The following is a 22,218-nucleotide window of genomic DNA, read 5'->3' on the forward strand; positions in this document are numbered from 1 at the left end:
GGAACTTGAAATGAAAAACACAGTACTTCATATTGCACCCCTAGCGCCATCCCTAGTAAAGAAGAAATACCTAGTTATAAACTTAACAAAATATGTGTCAGATCTAGATGTAGAAAACTACAAAATTTTAATAAAAGTAATCATAAAAGATCCAAATCAATGGAAAGATATTCTATGTTAATGGATTGGAAGATTCAATAACAGTAAGATATCAATTCTTAATTTCATCTATGGAATCAATGTGATGCCCATCAAAATCCCAGTAAGTTTTTGTGGATAGCAACAAACTGATTCTAAATTTATATGGAAAAGCAGAAGAGCCAGAATATCAAATTCAATACTGAAGGGAAAAAAAAGTTGTAGGACAGACATTATCCAACTTCAAGATCACTGCAAAGCTATAGTAATCAAGACAGTGTGATAAAAGAAAAGACACATAGAACAATGGATCAGAATAGAGAGCCCAGGAATAAACTTACAAAATGTAGACAACTAACTGGTCATTGACAAAGGAACAAAGGCAGTTCAATTGAGAAATAGTAATCTTTTTAACAAACAGTGCTGGAAAAATCATTTTATGTCTAAAGATATTTAGACATAAACCTTATACTTTCAAGCACACAAGCCTCAAAATAGATCATAGACCTATTGCAAACTCAAAATTCAAAGTGTAAACTACAAAACTTCTAAAGGAACTCATTATAGAGAATTTAGGTGAATTTGGATTTGAATTTGAGTTTTTAGATACAACACCAAAACACGATATAAAAAAAATTGATGTCAAATTTTATTAAAATTAAAAACTTCTCTGTGAACAACATTAAGAAAAGTCAAGCCACAGAATGGGAGAAAATATTGGCAAACACATACCTAATCAAGTTCTTGTGTCTACAATATACAAAGTGTTCTAAAAGTCAACAATGAGAATACAAACAACTCATAGAAGGAGGCAAAGATCTGAACAAACACCTACCCAAAAAAGATATGCAGATGGAAAATAAACATTTGAAAATTTGCATGACATTATTTGTTTTTAGGGAATTTTTAATTCAAATAACAATGGGATACCACTGTAAATCTTTTATATTTTTATTTATTTCTTTTAAGCTTAACAGAATTCATTGTTTATGCACCACACCCAGTGCTCCATGCAATCCATGCCCTCTATAATACCCACCACCTGGTTCCTCCAACCTCCCACCCCCACCCCTTCAAAACCCTCAGGTTGTTTTTCAGAGTCCATAGTCTCTCATGGTTCATCTCCCCCTCCAACTTTCCTCAACTCCCTTCTCCTCTCCATCTCCCTATATCCTCCATGTTATTTGTTATGCTCCACAAATAAGTGAAACCATATGATAATTGACTCTCTCTGCTTCACTTATTTCACTCAGCATAATCTCTTCCAGTCCATCCATGTTGATGCAAAAGTTGGGTATTCATCCTTTCTGATGGAGACATAATACTCCATAGTGTATATGGACCACATCTTCCTTATCCTAACTGGTGTGAGGTGGAATCTCAATGTGGTTTTGGTTTGAATCTCCCTGAGGGCTAGTGATGATGAACATTTTTTCATGTGTCTGATAGTCATTTGTATGTCTTTATTGGAGAAGTGTCTGTTCATGTCTTCTGCCTATTTTTTTGACCTGATTATCTGTTTTGTGTGTGTTGAGTTTGAGAAGTTCCTTATAGATCCTGGATATCAGCCTTTTGTCTGTACTGTCATTTGCAAATATCTTCTCCCACTCCGTGGGTTGCCTCTTTGTTTTGTTGACTGTTTCCTTTACTGTGCAGAAGCTTTTGATCTTGATGAAGTCCCAAAAGTTCATTTTCGCTTTTGTTTCCTTTGCCTTTGGAGACATATCTTGAAAGAAGTTGCTGTGGCTGATATTGAAGAGGATATTGCCTGTGTTCACCTCCAAGATTCTGATGGATTCCTGTCTCACGTTGAGGTCTTTTATCCATTTTGACTTTATCTTTGTGTACGTGTAAGAGAATGGTCAAGTTTTATTCTTCTACACATAGCTGTCCAATTTTCCCAGCACCATTTATTGAAGAGACTGTCTTTTTTCCACTGTATATTTTTTCCTGTTTTGTCAAAGATTAATTGACCATAGAGTTGAGGGTCAATTTCTGGGCTCTCTACTCTGTTCCACTGGTCTCTGAGCCTGTTTTATGTCAGTACCATGCTGCCTTGGTGACCACAGCTTTGTAATAAAGCTTGAAATCAGGTAACGTGATGCCCCTAGTTTTATTTTTGTTTTTCCAACATTTCCTTAGCGATTTGGGGTCTCTTCTGATTCCATACAAATTTTAGGATTATTTGCTCCAGCTCTTTGAAAAATACCGGTGGGATTTTGATTGGAATGGCATTAAAAGTATAGATTGCTCTAGGCATTAGAGACATTTTAACAATGTTTATTCTTCTGATCTAAGAGCATGGAATGGTCTTCTTTTTGTGTTTTCTTCAATTTCTTTCATGAGTGTTCTGTAGTTCCTCGAGTAGGTTTATTCCCAGGTATCTTATGGTTCTTGGTGCTATAGTAAATGGAATCAATTCTCTAATTTCCCTTTCTGTATTTTCACTGTTAGTGTATAAGAAAGCCACTGATTTCTGTACATTGACTTTGTATTGCCACATTACTGAATTGCTGTATGAGTTCTAGTAGTTTGGGGGTGGAGTCTTTTGCATTTTCCGTATAATACAATGACTACAGAATTGAGAAACTGGCAGTACCAGATGCTGGCAAGGATGGGAGCAATAGGAGCTTTCATTCTTGCTGTTGGTAATACAAAGTGGTACAGCTACTTTGGAAAATAGTTTAGTCATTTCTCATAAAAGCAAATTATAGTCTTCACTTACAATCCAGCAATAATGCTCCTGGATATTTCCCAATTGATCTGAAAATTCATGTCCATACAAAAACCTTCATCTGATTTTTTATAGCAGCTTTATTTATGATTGCCAAAATGCAAACAAGATGCTCTTAAAAAGGTGAATGGATAGGGGTGCCTAGGTGGCTTAGTTGGTTAAGCCTCTGACTCTTGCTTTTGGCTCAGGTCATGATCTTGGGATCATGAGATCGAGCACCACACTGGGCTCCATGATCAGTGCAGAGTCAGCTTGGGACTCTCCCTCTCTCCTTCCCCAGCATACACATACTCTCTCTAAAATAAAATAAATAAAATCTTTAAAAGTAAATGACAATACAGACAAAGGTCTGATATCCAGGATCTATAAAGAACTCCTCAAACTCAACACACACAAAACAGATAATCATATAAAAAAATGGGCTGAAGACTTAAACAGACACTTCTCCAATGAAGACATACTGAAGAAACGTTCATCATCACTAGATATCAGGGAGATTCAAATTAAAACCACATTGAGATTCCACCTCACACCAGTTAGAATGGCCAAAATTAGCAAGACAGGAAACAACCTGTGTTGGAGAGGATGTGGAGAAAGGGGAACTCCCTGGGAATGAAAGTTGGTGCAGCCACTTTGGAGAACAGTGTGGAGATTCGTTAAGAAATTAAAAATAGAGCTTCCCTATGACCCTGCAATTGCACTACTGGGTATTTACCCTAAAGATACAGATGTCATGAAAAGAAGGGCCATCTGTACCCCAATGTTCATAGCAGCAATGACCACAGTCGCCAAACTGTGGAAAGAACCAAGATGCCCTTCAATGGATGAATGGATAAAGAAGATGTGGTCCATATATACTATGGAGTATTATGTCTCCATCAAAAAGGATGAATACCCAACTTTTGCATCAACATGGACGGGACTGGAGAAGATTATGCTGAGTGAAATAAGTGAAGCAGAGAGAGCCAATTATCATATGGTTTTGCTTATTTGTGGAGAATAAGGAGTAACACAGAGGACATTGGGAGATGAAGAAGAGAATGGAGTTGGGGGAAATTGGAGGGGGAGAAACCATGAGAGACTGTGGGCTCTGAAAAACAATCTGAGGGTTTTGGAGGGACGGGGGGTGGGAGGTTGGGTGAGCCTGGTGATGGGTATTATGGAGGGCACATATTGCATAGAGCACTGGGTGTGGTGCATAAACAATGAATTCTGGAACACTGAAAAGAAATTAAAAAAATAACAAAAAGCATGGAGACATGGGGAGTTAGAGAGAAGGGGGATGGGGGAAATTGGAAGGGGAGGTGAATCATGAGAGACTATGGACTCTGAAAAACAATCTGAGGTGTTTGAAGTGGCAGGGGCGTGGGTGGGAGGTCGGGTTACCAGGTGGTGGGTATTATAGAGGGCACTGATTGCATGGAGCACTGGGTGTGGTGAATAAATAATGATACTGTTATGCTGAAAATAATAAATGAAAAAAAAATAAATAAAAATAAAAAAATATACGTCTTAGCTTGCTTTTAAAAGAGAAAAAATATAAGTGAATGGGTTAAATTTGGTATATCTGTATAGGGGAATATTATTCAGACATAAAAAGAAATGAGCTATCATGCTGTGAAAAACATGTAGGAGTATTGAAGATGTGTTTCCAAGTAAAAAAGCCATCTGGAAGGGCTACATACTATTTTGTTTCCAACTGTTTGATATTCTGGAAAAGGCAAAACTATAGAGACAGTATAAAGGTCAGTGGTTGTCAGATTTTTTGAGGGAGCAGTGAGGGATGAATAAAAGAAAGATTGAGGATTTTTAGGACAGTGAAACTATTCTGTGATACTGTAATGATAGACAAATGATGCTATGTATTTCTCAAAACTCATAGAGCATTACAATACAAAGAATGAAGTTTAATGTTTGAAAATCTGTGAAATCATTTATGAAGTCAGGACAATACCAGGAGGGAACACAAATAATGAAAGGAGAATCTTAATATATTACAAAATTATGAAACTTCAGTGAAGGAGGTAAGGGGAATAGGAGGTGGAAATGAGTGAAATTTGTAAGACTAAAAGCAAAGGAACTGCTCATAAGCACTGTGCTCTGGTTGGTTTCTATGGGAGTATGGGTTAAGAATTCTGATACTGCTGTCCATGTACGCTGGAACTGACCAATTATGTAAATGGATGGTGGAAGGTGAGAGCCAGGTTTCTTGCTGTTGGGGTGGGAATTTACAAGTACGTAGAATTAAAAGGAGGCTAGAATGATGAATGTGGTAATAGTTTAGAGTTGGAGACATTAGTAAGAACTCATATTTAGCTTAATATAAAGATGCTACATATAGACATATTCATACATACATGTATATGCATCTGTTAGTATACAAACATATTTCTTTGTCTTGTCAACTGAAAGGGCCTTAAAAGAATGACACTCTTGTGGCAAGAAACACAGCTAGCATTGAGATCTTGTTTTCTAGTACCATTTCCTAATGAAATGAATTTAATACTGTTCCAGGGCAGGTGATAAACAAGATGAGCCTGAAAGCATCTTGTAATGCCACGAAGTGCTCTCTCTCTACATACACGTACACACACACACACACATACAATGGGGGTATTTCAAAAGGGTGTAGGAGCCAATCGAAAGAGCTCCATTGGAAAATTTGAGCTGGAAAATTTGAGTAAATAAAGTAGTATTGGATTATACCCAGTGTATGACATAAGTGTGGTAAATTGATAAAAATAAATAATTCAATAAATAATGTCCTATTCCTTAAGTGTAGGCTGCTCATAGTATAACTCCTTCCTAAAAGTATGGAAGTTAGGGTATGGAGAGCATGACTTTACAGTGGAGAAACCTGATAAACACTACTTCAGCCATGTGATCAAGGTCACAGTGAATATTCATCAATCATAAGGATACTACATACTCTTGATATAATGTGGTGAAAATGGCATTACCTCTGTGACCTGCCTCTCCCAAGCCCATAACCCCAGTGTAGTCATTACAAAATCATCAAATTCCATTAGAGGGATACCCTATAATATACCTAGGATGCTCTTCAAAACTGTAAGGTCATCAAAAACAAGGGAAGTGTGAGAAACTATCAAAGCTGACAGGAACCTAAAGAGACATTACAAATAAGTGTAATCTGGGATCCTGAAAAGAAAGACAATTAGATAAAAGCCATTTCTAAATCAATTATGGATTTCAATTAATAATGCCTCAATACTGGTTCATTTATTGTAAAGAATGTACCATATGATTATAAAATGTTAGTATTAGGACCAACTGGGTACAGAGGGATATATGGGAAGTCTGTACTATCTTGTCAATTTTCCTATAAATAGAAAACTTTTAAAAAGGTCTAAAAATATTAAAAACATGACACAAGAACTTGGGAGATGTAGCAAAGCTTGTCCCCATAAAATAATTATAGCTACAAACATTATCTGAAATATGGTCTCCCTATATTGGGAGGCAAAAATTATTATCACCACTGATGGGAAAGCAAGACTGAGAAGTCTGTACAAATAAACCTTGTTGAACCTTATTTTTCTAGTTGCTTCTTCACAATTAGCTATACTAGCTAAAGCCCCTTTGCCTTGTCATGTTTCCATAATTTGCTACTCTTTGTCCAACTTAGCATTGTAAGTACTTGGCTCTAAGAGGTTTCTTTTGGTCTTCACTTTTTGAAGGCTTCCATGCACATGTAAAAATAATTAAAATGTGTATGTTTTCCCCCATTAACCTGCCTTAAGTCAGTTTCATTCTTAGAACCAGCTGGAGATCGTAAGAGGGTAGAAGAGAAATTTCTCCTCTTCAGAATACAGTTTTCAGTGAAGTGTGTAAACCTGGTGATTCACAGACCTGTACCCCTGGGGATAAAAATATATGTTTATAAAAAATAAAAAATTAGATATACTCTAAAAAAAAAGAATACAGTTTTCATAATTTTACTAGCTAATATGTACCAGGAACTTACAATTAGGTTAGTTTTATATATTTAAAAATTTATGCGGTTATTAAGGAGGACACGTATTACATGGAGCACTAGGTATGGTGCATAAACAATGAATCTTGGAACACTAAAAAATATAAAATAAAATTACAATATTAAAAAAATTTATGTTTTTATACTGTTCCTGGCCTTTTGAATTTTTAATGAAAAATCATGTTTGGTATTTATTCTTTTCACATAGATGTAGTAGTTATTCACTTGCTTTCATTCTGGACTGCCAGGGTCTGTCTAGGGAGTATCTGCTCAGATCATTTGGCATTTAACTGACCCCTTCCCCCAAATCTCTTACACCTTCTTCATCGCCTTTTCTTTTGTTAGAGTAAGTTTGAATTTTTTCTTTTTTTCCCCCTTTTCTGAAACCCATGCACCTTTATTGAGACCCAGAACATGTTGCTCTGTCTATACTAAAACGGGCATTCACCTGTGAAAAAACTGTGGTAGTTGCAGACACCTGCCACATTCTAAACACTGAATAATGTCCTAAGGTTTTTCTCCTCAAAATTTGGTCAACTGAACAGCAGCTTCTGCATTAGCTGGGAGGTTATCGAGATTCAAAACCAAGTACCCCACTCCAGATTTACTGAATTAGAATCTGTTTCCCCCTTTCCCTCTTGGAACTTGCAGATTTAATTTTCTTTTTACCACCTCTGGTATTTACATTAAAAAATACATTAACTAATGTTTCTGGATGTTATAGCAGGTTAGTTCAGTGTGACATAATCCTGCAAATTAAGAATCTATTCAGTTACAAATAAGTTTTCCTTTTCTGCATCTTTATGATAATGCACTATAAGGCTTAAATTACCACTGAATTTGACAAATTAGAACATATAGGGCTTGAGTTGCTTATAAAGGAGTCAAGAGATGGTTTGGTATATCTCATGGAAAGGGTGATTATTTGATATACTTTATTATAATTAAATTAGGCTAAGGTGACATTTATGTATATGGAACAAAGGAAATGAATGAAATAGTTTTGCAATGTAAGGATAAACTCAGAGTCTCTCTACTCTTATTCTGTATTTGCACATATTAACACTGGTTATATTAAAGGTGAAAGAATGACTTTCAACTCTAGGTTAGAACCTTAGCATAAAACTCTTCTTGTAATGTGATTTGATATAACATGAACTTAGAAGGAGTGTTTCTTGTTCTTACATCACCTGAATAAGAGTTCTTAACATTTCCATAGAAAACACATGTTTTAATGAATCTCCAAGTTCCCATCATTGCTGCAGCCCAAGGAATGTCTATCTTGTGGGATATATTTCAAATTTGTCCTGAGGAATGTTTAGTTCCCTTGTAATTTTGAGGAGTCTGAATATAATATTTGGAACCCATTTTAGTAATGGTTGGGTTTTAAATTATCCCAAGCATAAAACCCAAATGAGGGATTTCCCAAATATTTTTCTTGACCTCTGCTCTTTTTCTCTTTACCCTCTCTCTGATTAAGTTCACATAATGTCATGGCTTTAACCTTTACAGAAATAATTCTCCAAATCTTTTTTTTTTTTTTTTCATATTCTGGTCTTTTATCTTGAACTTTAGTTAGCCTTCATTAGGCTGTATACTTCTACTTGGATGTCCGGTTGGCAACTCAAGTCCACCATATTCAAAACTGAATGTATACGTTTACAATTTGTATTTGTAACTCTTTGTAACTCTTCCTGAGTTCTCTGTGTTTATAGTAACACTGTAGTTTATCCAAACACCTAATCGAGTATCTTTGGGAATTTCTTGTCTATTTCTATCCCCTTTGTGGGAAGTCCTGAACACATAATTAGTATAATGGACAAAAACCAAACAGTGTCTACCTGGACCTTAACCTAAATGTGAAATTGGGTCCACAGGGACACTCTTCACCACTTTTCCACAGAAATGTATTGAAAAAGTTTTTACAACTCAGAACTATGGCTTCCAGAAGGGTAATCAGTCTGTACTGATGAGATAGTTTCTGTTGAAGTAGCTACGTTAGGGGACACTGTAGTCAGTCTTGGGTGGTGGTGGGGCTCTAGAGTTTTGTGGTGGAGGAATTCTTCCACACAGGAAGTTGCTGAAATCTCTACCAATAGTTCCGAGATTTTTAACCCAAGCCATTGCATCCCTATTGCGTAGCTGAGAGCCAATTTGAATTCCAATGTCAAAATTTCACTGATGGGTCTCCATGCTTCTTTGTAGAGACTGATGATGGCAGTGGCTGTGTTGGAAGGGGACCCAGAGAGAAAGTCCTGGCTGCTGGCACATTCAGTCTTTGTAGAGCTGGGCGATGGTGGTGACTGAGTTTCTGAAGATGTGTTACAGCTTCTGCTGCTTGTGCTCTGGCAGTGTGGTGGCTGCCACCTCCTCCTGAATTTTGGCTCCTACTTGGAGAACCAGTGCTTGGGCTTCTGCTCCTGGTTCAGGGCCTCCCCTTCCTTCTTGTGCTCCTCCATCCCCTATGACCTTTGGCGGCTTACACAATACAGCTGTGACCATATGCTCCTCATGTGGGACCCCCTGCACAGGAGTGCTATCATTGAGCAGCCTTGTCATGACTCCCTGTAGCCACCCAGGCCTCCAGTACACTGCAGCCCCACATTGCTGGGGATGATCCCCACCCCGGGGCTTCCCCGCCTCATGGGCCCTGCTAAAGGTCACCTTGGACCTATGGACCTTCACCACCCTCACCTCCCCAGCAGAGCCATCTATCACACCCGCCATCGTGCTCCTGACCACCAGGCCCACCTGAAAGACTCAAGGTATTGTTTCTTTTTTATTACATTTTTTTGTCTTTGGTTTTTAGAAATTTGACTATTTTGTGTTTTGGTGTGGATTTCTTTGGGTGTAATCCTGTTTGAATCTGTACATTTGAGTCTTTTGCCAAATGTGGGAAATTTTGAAACTTCCCGCAAATTAAACACTCTTTTAGTGCAGTTTCTCTTCTCTTTCCAGGACTGTGGTGACATGAATATTGGATTTTTTTGTTGTTGTTGTTATAGTGCTATAGGCCTCTTAGATTCTCTTCAGTTTTTTTCCCAGTTACTTTTTTGTTTGCTCTTCAGATTGTGTAATCTTTCTTGTTCTACCTTCTAATTCATTGATTCTGGTCCATTTTGTTGTTGAGTCCATTCACAAAGTTACTAATTGGAGCTAAAATTTCCCTTTTGTTCTTCTTTGTTTCTCTTATTTCTTCACTGACATTTTCTGTTTCTTAGCTGAGACTTTGCATTTTTTAATTTGTTTCAAGTTTGTTCATAATGTTTATTGAAACATCTTTATCATGACTTTCAGGTAAATCTAACATCTCTGACCTCTCAATGTTGGCATCTGTAATTGTCTTTTTTCATTTAATATATAGTCTTCTTGGTTCTTGGTATGACAAATGACTTTTGATTGAAACCTGCCCATTTTCATATTATATTATGAGACTCTGGGTCTTATTTTAATCTTCCTTTTAGTCTGTGGTTTTTTGTTTTGTTTCATTTTGTTTTGTTTTCCCCTAACACTGCCCCAGTGGGAGAAGGGAGGGATTAACTTATTACTGCAGGTTGAATTAGAAATTTATGTTCTCCTCTCAGCCTTTGTTGACATTCAAAGGAGGAAACCCTTCAATACTACTGAATGGAAATGGGAATTCTGGCTCCCCACATATTCTTCACTGATGCTGTGGTGAGGGTGGTCTCACTGATGCTGGGTAATTAGAAGTCCTGACTTTCCACTAGGCCTCCTCTGACGACTTTCGTGCATGCACGCACATGTGTGTGTGTGTGTGTGTGTGTGTTTTGTTGATAAAGTTTAACATAAACTCATGAGGGTAGACTGGTTCCCACTCTGTCTTTGCTACCATGAGTGTAAGTGGAGCCAGTTTTTTTTTTTAATTATTATTTTAATTTTTTAGGTTGTCCCTATCCTGATCTTTTGCCTAGATAGAGGTAGCTTTTGTCTGGTCTTTATCAATTTGTCAATTTAATTTTTAAAAATATATGTGCTTATTGAAACTTTTTTTGCCAGCTTCTCCAAATTTGGCATGTAGGATGCAAAAAGTAATCCAGGGAACTGACGCTGAGCCCTCAGTTCTGTTACAAGTGTATCTCTTCCTCTCTACCTTTAAGAAATGTCTTATGTTTGTTTTATATATATAATGTCCAGGGTTTTTAGTTGTGATAAGAGGAAGAATAAGAGAAAATATACCATCGCCACCCTCCCAGGAGCAAGAGTCCTATTTGGTTCTTTTCAAATTTTCTGCTTGTTAAAATATTTTATTTTATAATTTGTTTTAAGAATATTTATCATTGCTCATTGAAACAGTTTTATGTTTACTGCATTAAAATTCTTGTCAAATAATTCTAACATCTGGATTATATATAGAGAGAAAAATATAGAGTAAGAAATTTTTTTCACTAATGAAATTTTTCTGTTCCTGGATCCTAGTAGGATTCTGCAATGCATTTAGTTGTTATTTCTCCTTAGTCTTCCCTGATCTCTATTTTCTCAGTCTTTGCCTTTTTTAAATGACTATAATGATTTTGAAGAGTATAGATAGATAAGTTGAATAATGCCCTTATTTGGGTTTATACGCTGCTTTTTGATTATTAGATTGGGTTGTACATTTTGAAAGAGTAACATAGAGTGAGGCGCCTGTCATGGTCTGTTGGATATCAATATGACTTATCGCTAGTGATGTTAACTTTGGTGAATTGCTTAAGGTGGTGTCTGTCAGGGAGAAAAATACACTGTTTTCCCCCTTTGCATACTCAGTTCTTCGGAATCAAGTCATTAAGTCTAAGGGAGAGGAATTAAGCTCTATGTCCTTGAGAGGAGTTATTCTTGAAATTCTTCTCAAAGGACATTTGTTCTTTCTCTACCATAACATAGAGCCATGGATATTGAATTTAATTTTTGGACATCATACTTAGGCAAAAAGCTAAACTCAGGGGTCCATCGACAGATGACTAGATAAAGAAGATGTGATACACACACATACACTGGAATATTACTCAACCATCAGAAATCTTCCATTGGCAACAACATGGATGGAACTAGAGGGTATTAAGCTAAGCCAAATAAGTTAGTCAGAGAAAGACAAACACCATATGATTTCACTCATATATGGAATTTAAAAAACAAAACAGATGAACATAGGGGATGGGAAGGAAAAATAAAATAAGATGAAAACAGAGAGGTAGGTAAACCATGAGAGAGAGTGAACTCTAGGAAACAAACAAGGTTGCTGAAGGGGAGGGGAGTGAAGGGATGGGGTAACTAGGTGATGGGCCTTAAGGAGGGCACATGATGTAATGAGAACTGGGTGTTATATGCAACTGATGAATCACTAAATTCTACCCCTGAAACTAATAATATACTACTATATGTTAACTAAATTGAATTTAAATAATTTTAAAAAACCACAAATATTCAAGCAAAAAAAAAAAGCTAAATTTAGAGGTTACATATTATATGATTTCATTTCTTGTTCTCTAAAGGCATCAACTGTAGAGATGGAGAACAGGTTGGTGGTTGCTGGAAGATAGATGCAGGGGAGGGGGATTGGTGTGACTATAAAGGGGTAGAATAAAGTAATAGAACTTCTGTATCCTAATTGTGATGGTCAGTACATGAATCTATACAAGGGATCAGATTGAATTGATCTATGCACAGTCACACACACACACACACACACACACACACACACACACACACCAGAAACACTCAGTACATGTAAAACCACTGAAAACTGAATAGCATCTGCAGTCCTAAAGTCTAGTTATTGTACCGAACTCAGTTTCCCAGTTTTGCTTTTATACTACAGTTGTTGAAGATGTCACTGTGATAGGAATCTGGATGGAGTTCAAGGGAATCCATATATTATTTTTACAATTACCTGTGAATCTATACTCATTTAAGAAAAATTTAGATGCCTTCTCACAAGCACCAGTAGAAATTAATATATATGCTGAAATTCCAAGGTAATATTTTCTTGAAATGGGAGCCTTCTAACACCTATTTTTCTTATAGATTTACTTCTTAATGTTGAAAGCAAAGACATTGAGTCAGAACAGTTTCATGGGATAACGGATTCTTAGTCTATCAAATAACTTCTCATTAAACAATTACCTGCAAACACAATAAAAGTATCCTTTTACTATATGCCTATAAAATATGCATAAACAATGATTATTTGAAGGTTCTCAAAATATTAAAAAGAGCATAATAAATAAACATTACTGTTCAGTTCACAAGTTCTGCTAAAACAAATGTGTTACCTAGAAAGATAATTAGTGACATTTTTTAGATTCTATTTATCTGCATCTTTATAAGGGACAGCAGAGGGTCCTTTCTTGTAAAACCTAGGGAATATATAATCCCTGATGGGAAATTAACATTTACTGTCACAATTAGGGTATAAACTCAGACATTAATTTCTTCCCTGTAGAATATATCATGATAGGAAGATCTTAGGGGAGACCTATACCTAGATTTCTAATGAGGTCCAAAAGAATTATAAGCCTTATGCAAAAGCCTTGTTCTCTATGACATGGTACATCTCATGTTAGCATGTGGTTTCCTTTCAAACTCTCTTAGTAAATTTACAACTAGAAGTTTGATCTACTCCTCAGACCGACTCCTGGAACATTCAGTCTGGGAGATCTATGCTATTGCTCTTTGGCCTATAAATGAAGAAATCCTGTGACTATCTGCTCAGTTTTGATATTATAAAAGTCAGTTCCTCTAGGACAGTGGAGGTGAAACTCACAAAGACTCCGCACTGAGTTCTCACAATGGAAGGAAAGTGGGTTATGCAAATTTCTATTTTTCTCTTACTCTGTTGCTGAAAAATGGTGATAAGTATTTATTTTTAATAACAAGAAACTCAAATATGCAACTCTGACCTCACTGCCTGCATTATTCTCAGCACACCCTTCTGGTGTTGGGATCATTCTCAGTTTGGTAACAGGAGACCTACAGCAGCTTCAAGTGACATGGTCAGAAAATAGGCACATCGGAGGAAGAAAAGTTTTGGGTTTTTTTTCTAGAAATATTTTTTTGCTGAAATATACTATACATATGGAAACGTTTACATGTTATAGTCAGTATACAGATTGATATATTTCCACAAATGTTACTAATTTAATCAACATTCAAATGTTTCATGCCCTCCTGCAAAGCAAAGGAAACTCATCTACTTTGCTTTGTTCATTATCTTTCCAGCTAGGAGGGAACAAAGGAGGTGAATGTGTAGAAGCACCCAATGTCTAGTTAACTACAAATCTTAGGCTACCAAAGGTCTCTTCAATAAGTGTTATCAGTAATTGACTTCGTGGATTCTTGTAGTAAAGGATTTGGAAACCCTCTGAGACACTTCCTTCTAGGAAGCAAAACATCTGGATGGTTGCTACTCTAGCAGATTTTTCTCTTTTTTGATAGTCATCACGGGGGAACTGACATATGTGGTAGGGTAATGGAAACATGAGTAGGAATTACGAAGTGAAGGGTAGGATGAGTGGGAAGCAGAGATGGGGATAGCTCTCCTCTACCAAAGCTCACCAACAGGTAGCCTTTATCCTCAACTGCTCCATCCCTGTATCTTCTAGTAAAGACGGGAGCAGTTGTTTGTCACGTGCTGCTCATGAAACAAGACAGAGTGGTTTTAATGTTGAAAGGAGTATGTGCTAGTCCACTCTGACCCTGTGGAGTGAAGGAGGACTTATTTGCTGGTCTGAGTCTTCTTCTCATAGTTAAGAGTGTGTAAGGACGGGGGGAAAGCTGGGGTTTCTATTAACGGGACTTTCTTCTGTCCTCACAGATTTCCAAAGAAGACAATATTGGTTAGAAATGACTCCTCAGTGACTGAATTTCTTCTTGCTGGATTAACAGACCGCCCAGAGCTCCAGCAACCCCTCTTTTTCCTGTTTCTGATGATCTACATTGTCACCGTGGTGGGGAACCTTGGCTTGATCATTCTCATTGGTTTCGACTCTCACCTCCACACCCCCATGTACTACTTCCTCTTCAACCTATCCTTCATTGATCTCTGTTACTCTTCTGTTTTCACCCCCAAGATGCTGAAGAACTTTGTATCAAGGGAGAACATCATCTCCTATGTTGGGTGCATGACACAGCTGTTTTTCTTTCTCTTTTTTGTCATCTCGGAATGCTACATGTTGACGTCAATGGCCTATGACCGCTATGTGGCCATCTGTCATCCATTGCTGTATAGGGTCACCATGTCCCATCGGGTCTGTTGCTTGCTAACTGTTGCAGCATACATGATGGGATTTGCTGGAGCCTCTGCCCACACAGGCTGCATGCTTAGACTGACCTTCTGCCATGTCAATATCATCAACCATTACCTGTGTGACATTCTTCCTCTTCTCCAACTCTCTTGCACCAGCACCTATGTCAATGAGGTGGTAGTTCTGATAGTTGTGGGAATTAATATCACAGTACCCAGTTTTACCATCCTGATTTCTTATGTCTTTATCCTCACTAGCATTCTTCATATCAGATCTGCTCAAGGACGATCAAAAGCCTTCAGTACCTGCAGCTCTCACATCATTGCTCTTTCTCTTTTTTTTGGGTCAGCAGCATTCATGTATCTTAAATATTCTCCTGAATCTATGGACCTGGGAAAAATTTCTTCAGTTTTCTATACTAATGTGGTACCCATGCTCAATCCTCTGATCTACAGTTTGAGGAACAAGGATATCAAGGTTACACTGCAGAATGCCCTGATTAAAATATGGAGAAGAAACATGCTGTAGTTACAAGGTATAATGTAAAGGAATTTGATTTTTAAAAATTTTAGTTAGTATTTTTCAGGAAGAGGTTTTGATCATTATCTATATTTCTGCAGATTGTGTTATCTGTGTTTTAATAGATTCATCTTATCATTTCCCTTATGTCATTTCCCTAAGTTATCTCATTTTTTGCTTCCATATTCCTGTACCTGATAATAGTTTACTAAATAACTAATAACATCTTTATAAAAAGAACAAGTTGTACAGATTCTTTTTTATTCCTAACCTGGACAAGTATGATAAAATTCCCAAGTGCCAGAAAGTTGAAATTACAGCTTGCCCACCTAAACCCAGAAGTGTGAATTACTTTAGAAACATTCTTTTTCTTTTCCATATTGTCTCTGGTATAGGCAACAGGCTTCTATGAGATGTGTTCATTACAAACTATGTATATAGCTTAAAGTATAATCAAATCCTTTTGCTCTTTTAATTTTGTTCTATCTTCTTACTAACTTTCTTTTTATTATTCTGTTCTCTCTTGTTCCCTTTGAAAATGGTCAAATCTGTATTACATAGCACCTGCATTTGGGAACCTCAGTCAGCCCAGTTCATTTAATACTGAAGTGAATACATATGACTCCACCTTTTATTGCCAAAAATAGTATTAACATAGTATGACTACAGAAATCATACATATGTATCTCAGGATCCAAATATAGGGGATGACTGGTATATCAGATATTTTGAAAAAGAGCCTAAAGTTCTCACTGTAGTCTGTTATTTATCACTTAAAAGAAAATAATGCATATTGGGAGAAACATGTTAGACATTATTTTACCTTTTTAATGATGTTTATAATGAAAAAAGGGTATATACTAATGATAATAAACTATTCCTAGCAACATTTTGTGAGCTTACTTGTCTGTGTCTTAGTCCATTTGGACTGTTATAACAGAATACTACAGAGTTGGTGGCTAATAAACAATGGAAATTTATTTCTCACAGTTCTGGAGGCTGTAAGTCCAAGATCAGGATGCCAGTACGAATGACTGTGGGTACTCTTTTAAGTCACACACCTCTTCTTATATCCTTACATAGTGGAAGGCACTAGTGATCTATATGGAGCTGTTTTTATTTTATTTTTTAATTTTTATTTTTTAAAGATTTTATTTATTTGACAGAAATCACAATTAGGCAGAGAGGCAGGCAGAGAGAGAGAGGGGGAAGCAGGCTCCCTGCTGAGCAGAGACCGCCTCCCCCCACCCCCCCATGCGGGGCTTGATTCCAGGACCTTGAGATCACCTGAGCTGAAGGCAGAGGCTTTAACCCACTGAGCCACATAGGCGTGCTCCTGGAGCTGTTTTTATAAGGCACAAATCACCCTCATGAGAACTCCATTGTCATGACCTAAGCACCTTCAAAAGGCCCCACATCCTGATATGTTTGCGGGTTAGGATTTCAACATTTGACCATAGCACTTTGTCTCACCAAGAAGATAATAAGGATTTAAAGTATATACTGTTTTCTATAATTTTCCTGTTTCTCAATGTTTTTCTTATTTGTATATTTAGAATGTCAGATATATTGGGAGGACAAGAAATACTTGTTGAATTGGATTATCTTGTTTGAATAACAACAATAATGTTTACTGCTAAATCAATAAATTATATTAATAAATATATAATGATATATCAATTAATAAAATTAATATAATATAATAGCAATAATAAATCAGAAAGAACTTTGGGGTATAATTTGTTTGTGGGAGTGGACTGTGGCAGTCATAAGGAGGTGCTGCTCAACTCTTCAAGAGAACCAGCTGTGGGAAGCATTGTTGACTGATGTCTATAGCTTATACTCCTTTGGATTCACTGTTGTGCTCAGGCAGAGTCCATGCTCACTCTGAGATGTCCCCAGCCAATGACTTAGTGTGATGGGTCATAGAGGGGCTGGCCAATAGCAGTGTAACATAGGTGTCTTCTGATAGGCATTCTTTGTTTAGGTACTTCCCTTAATCCTAACAGAGACATTCTGGAAATGCACTGTAGTCTGAGATTTTCCTACCATGTCTTTCCTTCTCTCTCTTCTTTCTTAGGTGTCAGAGTTTGAACCCAGTTTGAAGATCTTTATCACTGACTCCCTCTCTCTCCCATTTTATCCTTCACAGCTATTTGCCACAATAAATGCCTTGGAGGTCTAATTATTTCTTGGCATCTGCTCCTTGGGGACCTCTAGATGACACAGAAGGTTTACACTAACTGATTTTAACACTTAAATTTAGGCTTTGATAATGAAGAAAGATCGGTTTTTTAAAAGATAGATAAATAAGTCATGGTACAGCACAGAAGGTTCAGAAAGAGATCCTTACTTATACAGTCAATTCATTTTTGACCAGGCAACAGAGTAAATCCATAGGGATAGGAAAATATTTTAAGCAATTGATGCTGGAAATTCTGTTCTTGAGAAAACAATTAAGTGATCGATCTCTACCTCACACACCATATACAATGATTAATTTTAAATGGATCAGACTATACATGTAAAGTTTAAACATAAATCTTCTAGAAAAAAACAGAAGAAAGTATGTTGGTATAGACATAGATTTCTTAGACATATTCTAGAAAGCACTAAACTCAAAAAAAAAAGAACAAAGACAAAATAAATTTCATTAATATTAGAGCATCAGTTTACCAAAAAAATTCACAGGCAAGCCACAGATTTGAAGAAGATTTGCATACCTGTATCTGAGTCTCTGATAAAGGTGTTGTAACCATTACATATAACAAGTTAAAAATTAAAAGATACCTCAATAATAAAAGACCATTTCATAAATGGGCAAATTATTTGAAAGCCCAAAAGTCCCAAAGAAAGGCACACAAATGGCCAATAAACACATGGAAATGTGTTTAACTTTCTGCACCTCCTTAGATGCATAGTCAGTAGCTGGACAACACTCCCTGGGCAGCTGCACTGTCCTCCCTTGCTTCATTGCATGGTCTCTGCCCCTTGAGAGGCTCAAGCACTTATTGGCCTCCTCATTGGTCTCCCTCCATGTTGGACCCAGCACTGGGGGAACCTCTACTTCAGACGTCCAAGCACTTTCAAACCCTCCTTTCCTCCAAGCACTAATCCTAATTCAAACTGAGATTCTAGAATCTGATCATGCTTCCTCTTTCCATGTGTTCTACCAGTTATGAGTGTGGTAGCTATTTTATGTAGTTTAATAGTCTTTATATTTTTCAATGTTTTTGTCTTCCCATCTTGCAATATCTGAATAAACCAATTCTTTGTTTTAAATATACTCCATAAGAAGCACATATTATACCATTTGTTTTTCTGACTGTACCTTGCCTATTACAGGTAGCACATTTTATGTGATTTTGATGGATTGATTTGTTCACTTTAGGAGACATTATCTTGCCTATCAGCACATTCCAAACCTTGACAGCAGTGATTTAGTCAGAAGTAGACATTTAACTTCTCTTTTCTACCATAACTGTTTTTTTTAACTTTTCTTTTCTCCCTAGAGTTACTGAGTTGGTAAGATTAAATGTAGGGATTTTGATGGTTCTATTTTTGCTACATGGGGAGAACTCATCTGAGATTAAAACTGAATAGAACCATGAGAGACCATGGACTCTGAAAAACAACCTGAGGGTTTTGAAGGGGTGGGGGTTGGGAGGTTGGGGGAGCCAGGTGGTGAGTATTAGGGAGGGCACGTATTGCATGGAGCACTGGGTGTGGTGCAAAAACAATGAATACTGTTACACTGAAAAGAAATAATTAAAAAAAAAAACTGAATAGAACCAAGAAGAACAAAAAGTGGGAAGAGAGACATGAACATGAATAACTTAGTCCTATACAGCTATACAAGGAACCATGTACATCCTCAGCTTAGCAGCTTTACACACTTTTGTGGTATAGGCTGGTTTATCTAGACAGATCCAGCTTGAATTTCTGTCACTTAATTTGAAGGATTCCTAATGCACCTTCTACAAAATATTTCACGTATACCACACAATTCTGCATAGTGTAATGGTAAAAGAAATCAGTTCTGGGTTCATAGACACTTAAATATAAATGTTGCTCTGGCACTTGCTGTCTTGACCATGGAGCAGTCAATGAACCCCTTCCTGTCTGATTTAGAGGGTGGGCATGAGGAGGACAAAAGGGAAGGTGAATAGAGAATCTAGCACAGTGACCAGCTAACAATAGCTAAGAGTGGTACAAATCTCAGTTTCCTTGGCTATATTGAGAAATCATTGGGTCAAGACCTGTACCTCATTTTGTGTGTGTTCACTCTGTCTTATAGTCTAGATGCTCAAAAATTGTTCATTAAATGTAGTGAGTCAGGAAAATCTCTAAAGAAAGTCTATTTATGGAGTGTTAGCCCTCATGCACCATCTACTTTGGGTAGAATAAGACTCTCAGGACCTAGAATATTACATTCCAGACTCCAGGTTCCTCTGGACTTAGTATGCTTCTAGGTTTCATCCTAGAATTGCAGTGGAGGACTCTGGTTAAAGATGGAAGACTAAGATAAGCAACTTGTCTCTGTTTCTTCTCGAAACTCACCAACATGACAAAAAAGGGATTAAAAGCGGCATTAACTCACCTACTTTACTATTACAACGATGTAACAGTAGGAATTAGGAATAGAGAGCAAGAAGAGAGTGCACATGTTTGTACAGTGATGGTACAGGGTAGAAAAAGTTACAAATTCTCATTTTAGTAGGAATACTGGTTAGAAACTATTAGAGTAATCTAAATTAGAGATGAAGAGAGAATATAGAAGCTGTGTAAGAAGGAAAGCCAAATATTTCAAGGAGTTGGATTCTCTGGGAATTGGAGACTGGATGAAGATGACCAGTGAGAGGAAGTTGCGTTAAGATTAGTTTGTAGATTAGTTCCCTGGATGATGCAAAAAATGGGCTGACTTTAGTTTTGAACACTTTGAGCCTGAGGCACATAAGATAGACCTTTTTGAGAGGCATTTATGGAAGTCCACCTACATGTAGCTATGGATCTACATACGGATCTGCATTTCTCAAAATGAGTGATTTTACCACCTAAGGGATATATGCCAGTTTCTGGAGAACATTTTGATTGTCACACGTGGTGGTGGTGGATACTACTTGAATCTAATGGGTAGAGGCCAGGGATGCTTTCTTCTTAGGATACACAGGACAGCTTCACAATGAAGAATTATCTAGTCCCCCCCCCCCAAAAAAAAAGAGTTATCTAGTCCAAAATGTCAATAGTGCCAAGGTTGAAAAATCTTGATATAATGAATATGGATTGGAAATAGGGGAGGGATACCAACACTTAGGCTCTTTTTATGTGTCAGGCATGTTTCCAATACTTTATATGATTTAACTCCTTTAATCCCCACAACAACCCTATGAAATTTCTCCTTTAAAACTCATTTTGTATCTGTACATTGGTATTAGATAGATATGAAAACATACATACAAGGGCCAGAGAAGTTATATCACTGTCTTCAGTCTCACAATTAAGGATTTTCAAGTCCAGATTTGACTTGAGGGCCCACCCTCTCTCTCTTTCTTTTTAAGTTTTTATTTATTTATTTATTTATTTTTTATTTTCAAATTTTTATTTAAACTGTATTGATTTCAGGAGTAGAATTCAGTGATTCATCACGTGCATACAACACTCTGAGCTCATCATATCAAAGTGCCCTCCTTAATACCCATCACCCATCAAGCTCAGCTCCAACACTCCCACTCTTCTTTATTTTTTTAAGATTTTATTTATTTATTTGAGAGAAAGAGAGTGAGAGAGATTATGAGAAGGGGAAAGGTCAGAGGGAGAGGCAGACTCTCTGTTGAGCAGGGAGCCCGACGTGGGACTCATCCTAAGACTCCAGGATCATGGCCCGAGTTGTAGGCAGTTGCTAAACCAATTGAGCCACCCAGGCATCTGTAACACTCCCACTCTCTAACCACTTTGCTAAAACATCCCTTTATAGATGTGAAATCCACAAGCATGGACAATGCTAAAGTTATGATTTACTGTTTTACTAACACAATCCCAGAGACTTCAGGTAAGTGCTAGAAATGGCAAGTGACTGTGCCCCAGACTTTCCTCTTAGAACTGTGCATAGGGGGCGCCTGGGTGGCTCAGTGGGTTAAAGCCCCTGCCTTCGGCTTAGGTCATGATCCCTGTGTCCTGGGATTGAGCCCCGCATCGGGCTCTCCACTCTGCAGGGAGCCTGCTTCCTCCTCTCTCTCTGCCTGCCTCTCTGCCTAATTGTGATCTCTGTCTGTCAAATAAATAAAATCTTTAGGAAAAAAAAAAAAAAGAACTGTGCATAGACTCCAGGGGGTGAAGAAGGAAGTGACTAAGGGAGGCACTCATTCCTCTGCACTGGGGATTAGGAATTCCTATTGTGAAATTATAAACTGAGCAAAACATTGAGTCTCAAAGGATCCAGTGTTGGGCCTGTAACACAGGATATGAATATGGGTTCAATAATTTCTACCCTCAGTGGACTCATTTAACTTGGAAGGAAACAATGAGGGAGAGAATAATTTTCTGTGCTACGAATCAATTTTCTTAGAACTACAGGTCATGGAATAGATTCCCAT

At 37.3% G+C, this 22,218-nt stretch overlaps 1 protein-coding gene and 1 pseudogene across 1 annotated transcript; one reads left to right on the forward strand and one right to left on the reverse strand.

Moving 5' to 3' along the window:
- Nucleotides 1-5,926: 5,926 nt before the first annotated feature.
- On the forward strand, nt 5,927-18,520 carry LOC101685677 (olfactory receptor 8B3). Its single transcript, XM_045080313.1, has 3 exons — nt 5,927-5,946; nt 14,704-15,583; nt 18,398-18,520. The coding sequence occupies exons 1-3, from the start codon at nt 5,927-5,929 to the stop codon at nt 18,518-18,520; spliced, it is 1,023 nt and encodes a 340-aa protein (XP_044936248.1).
- On the reverse strand, nt 8,789-9,325 carry LOC123392161 (annotated as a pseudogene).
- Nucleotides 18,521-22,218: the final 3,698 nt, after the last annotated feature.

The sequence above is a fragment of the Mustela putorius genome, unplaced genomic scaffold, assembly GCF_011764305.1.
Source record: "Mustela putorius furo isolate JIRA1106 unplaced genomic scaffold, ASM1176430v1.1 tig00000460_pilon_pilon_pilon, whole genome shotgun sequence".
Lineage (NCBI taxonomy): Eukaryota > Metazoa > Chordata > Mammalia > Carnivora > Mustelidae > Mustela > Mustela putorius.

Coding starts and splice junctions, on each gene's coding strand:
- LOC101685677 (XM_045080313.1), top strand. CDS start 5,927: ATGCTCTTCAAAACTGTAAG. Junction 5,947..14,703: donor ATGCTCTTCAAAACTGTAAG/GTCATCAAAAAC, acceptor AATATTGGTTAG/AAATGACTCCTCAGTGACTG. Junction 15,584..18,397: donor TGAGGAACAAGGATATCAAG/GTTACACTGCAG, acceptor ACATATAACAAG/TTAAAAATTAAAAGATACCT.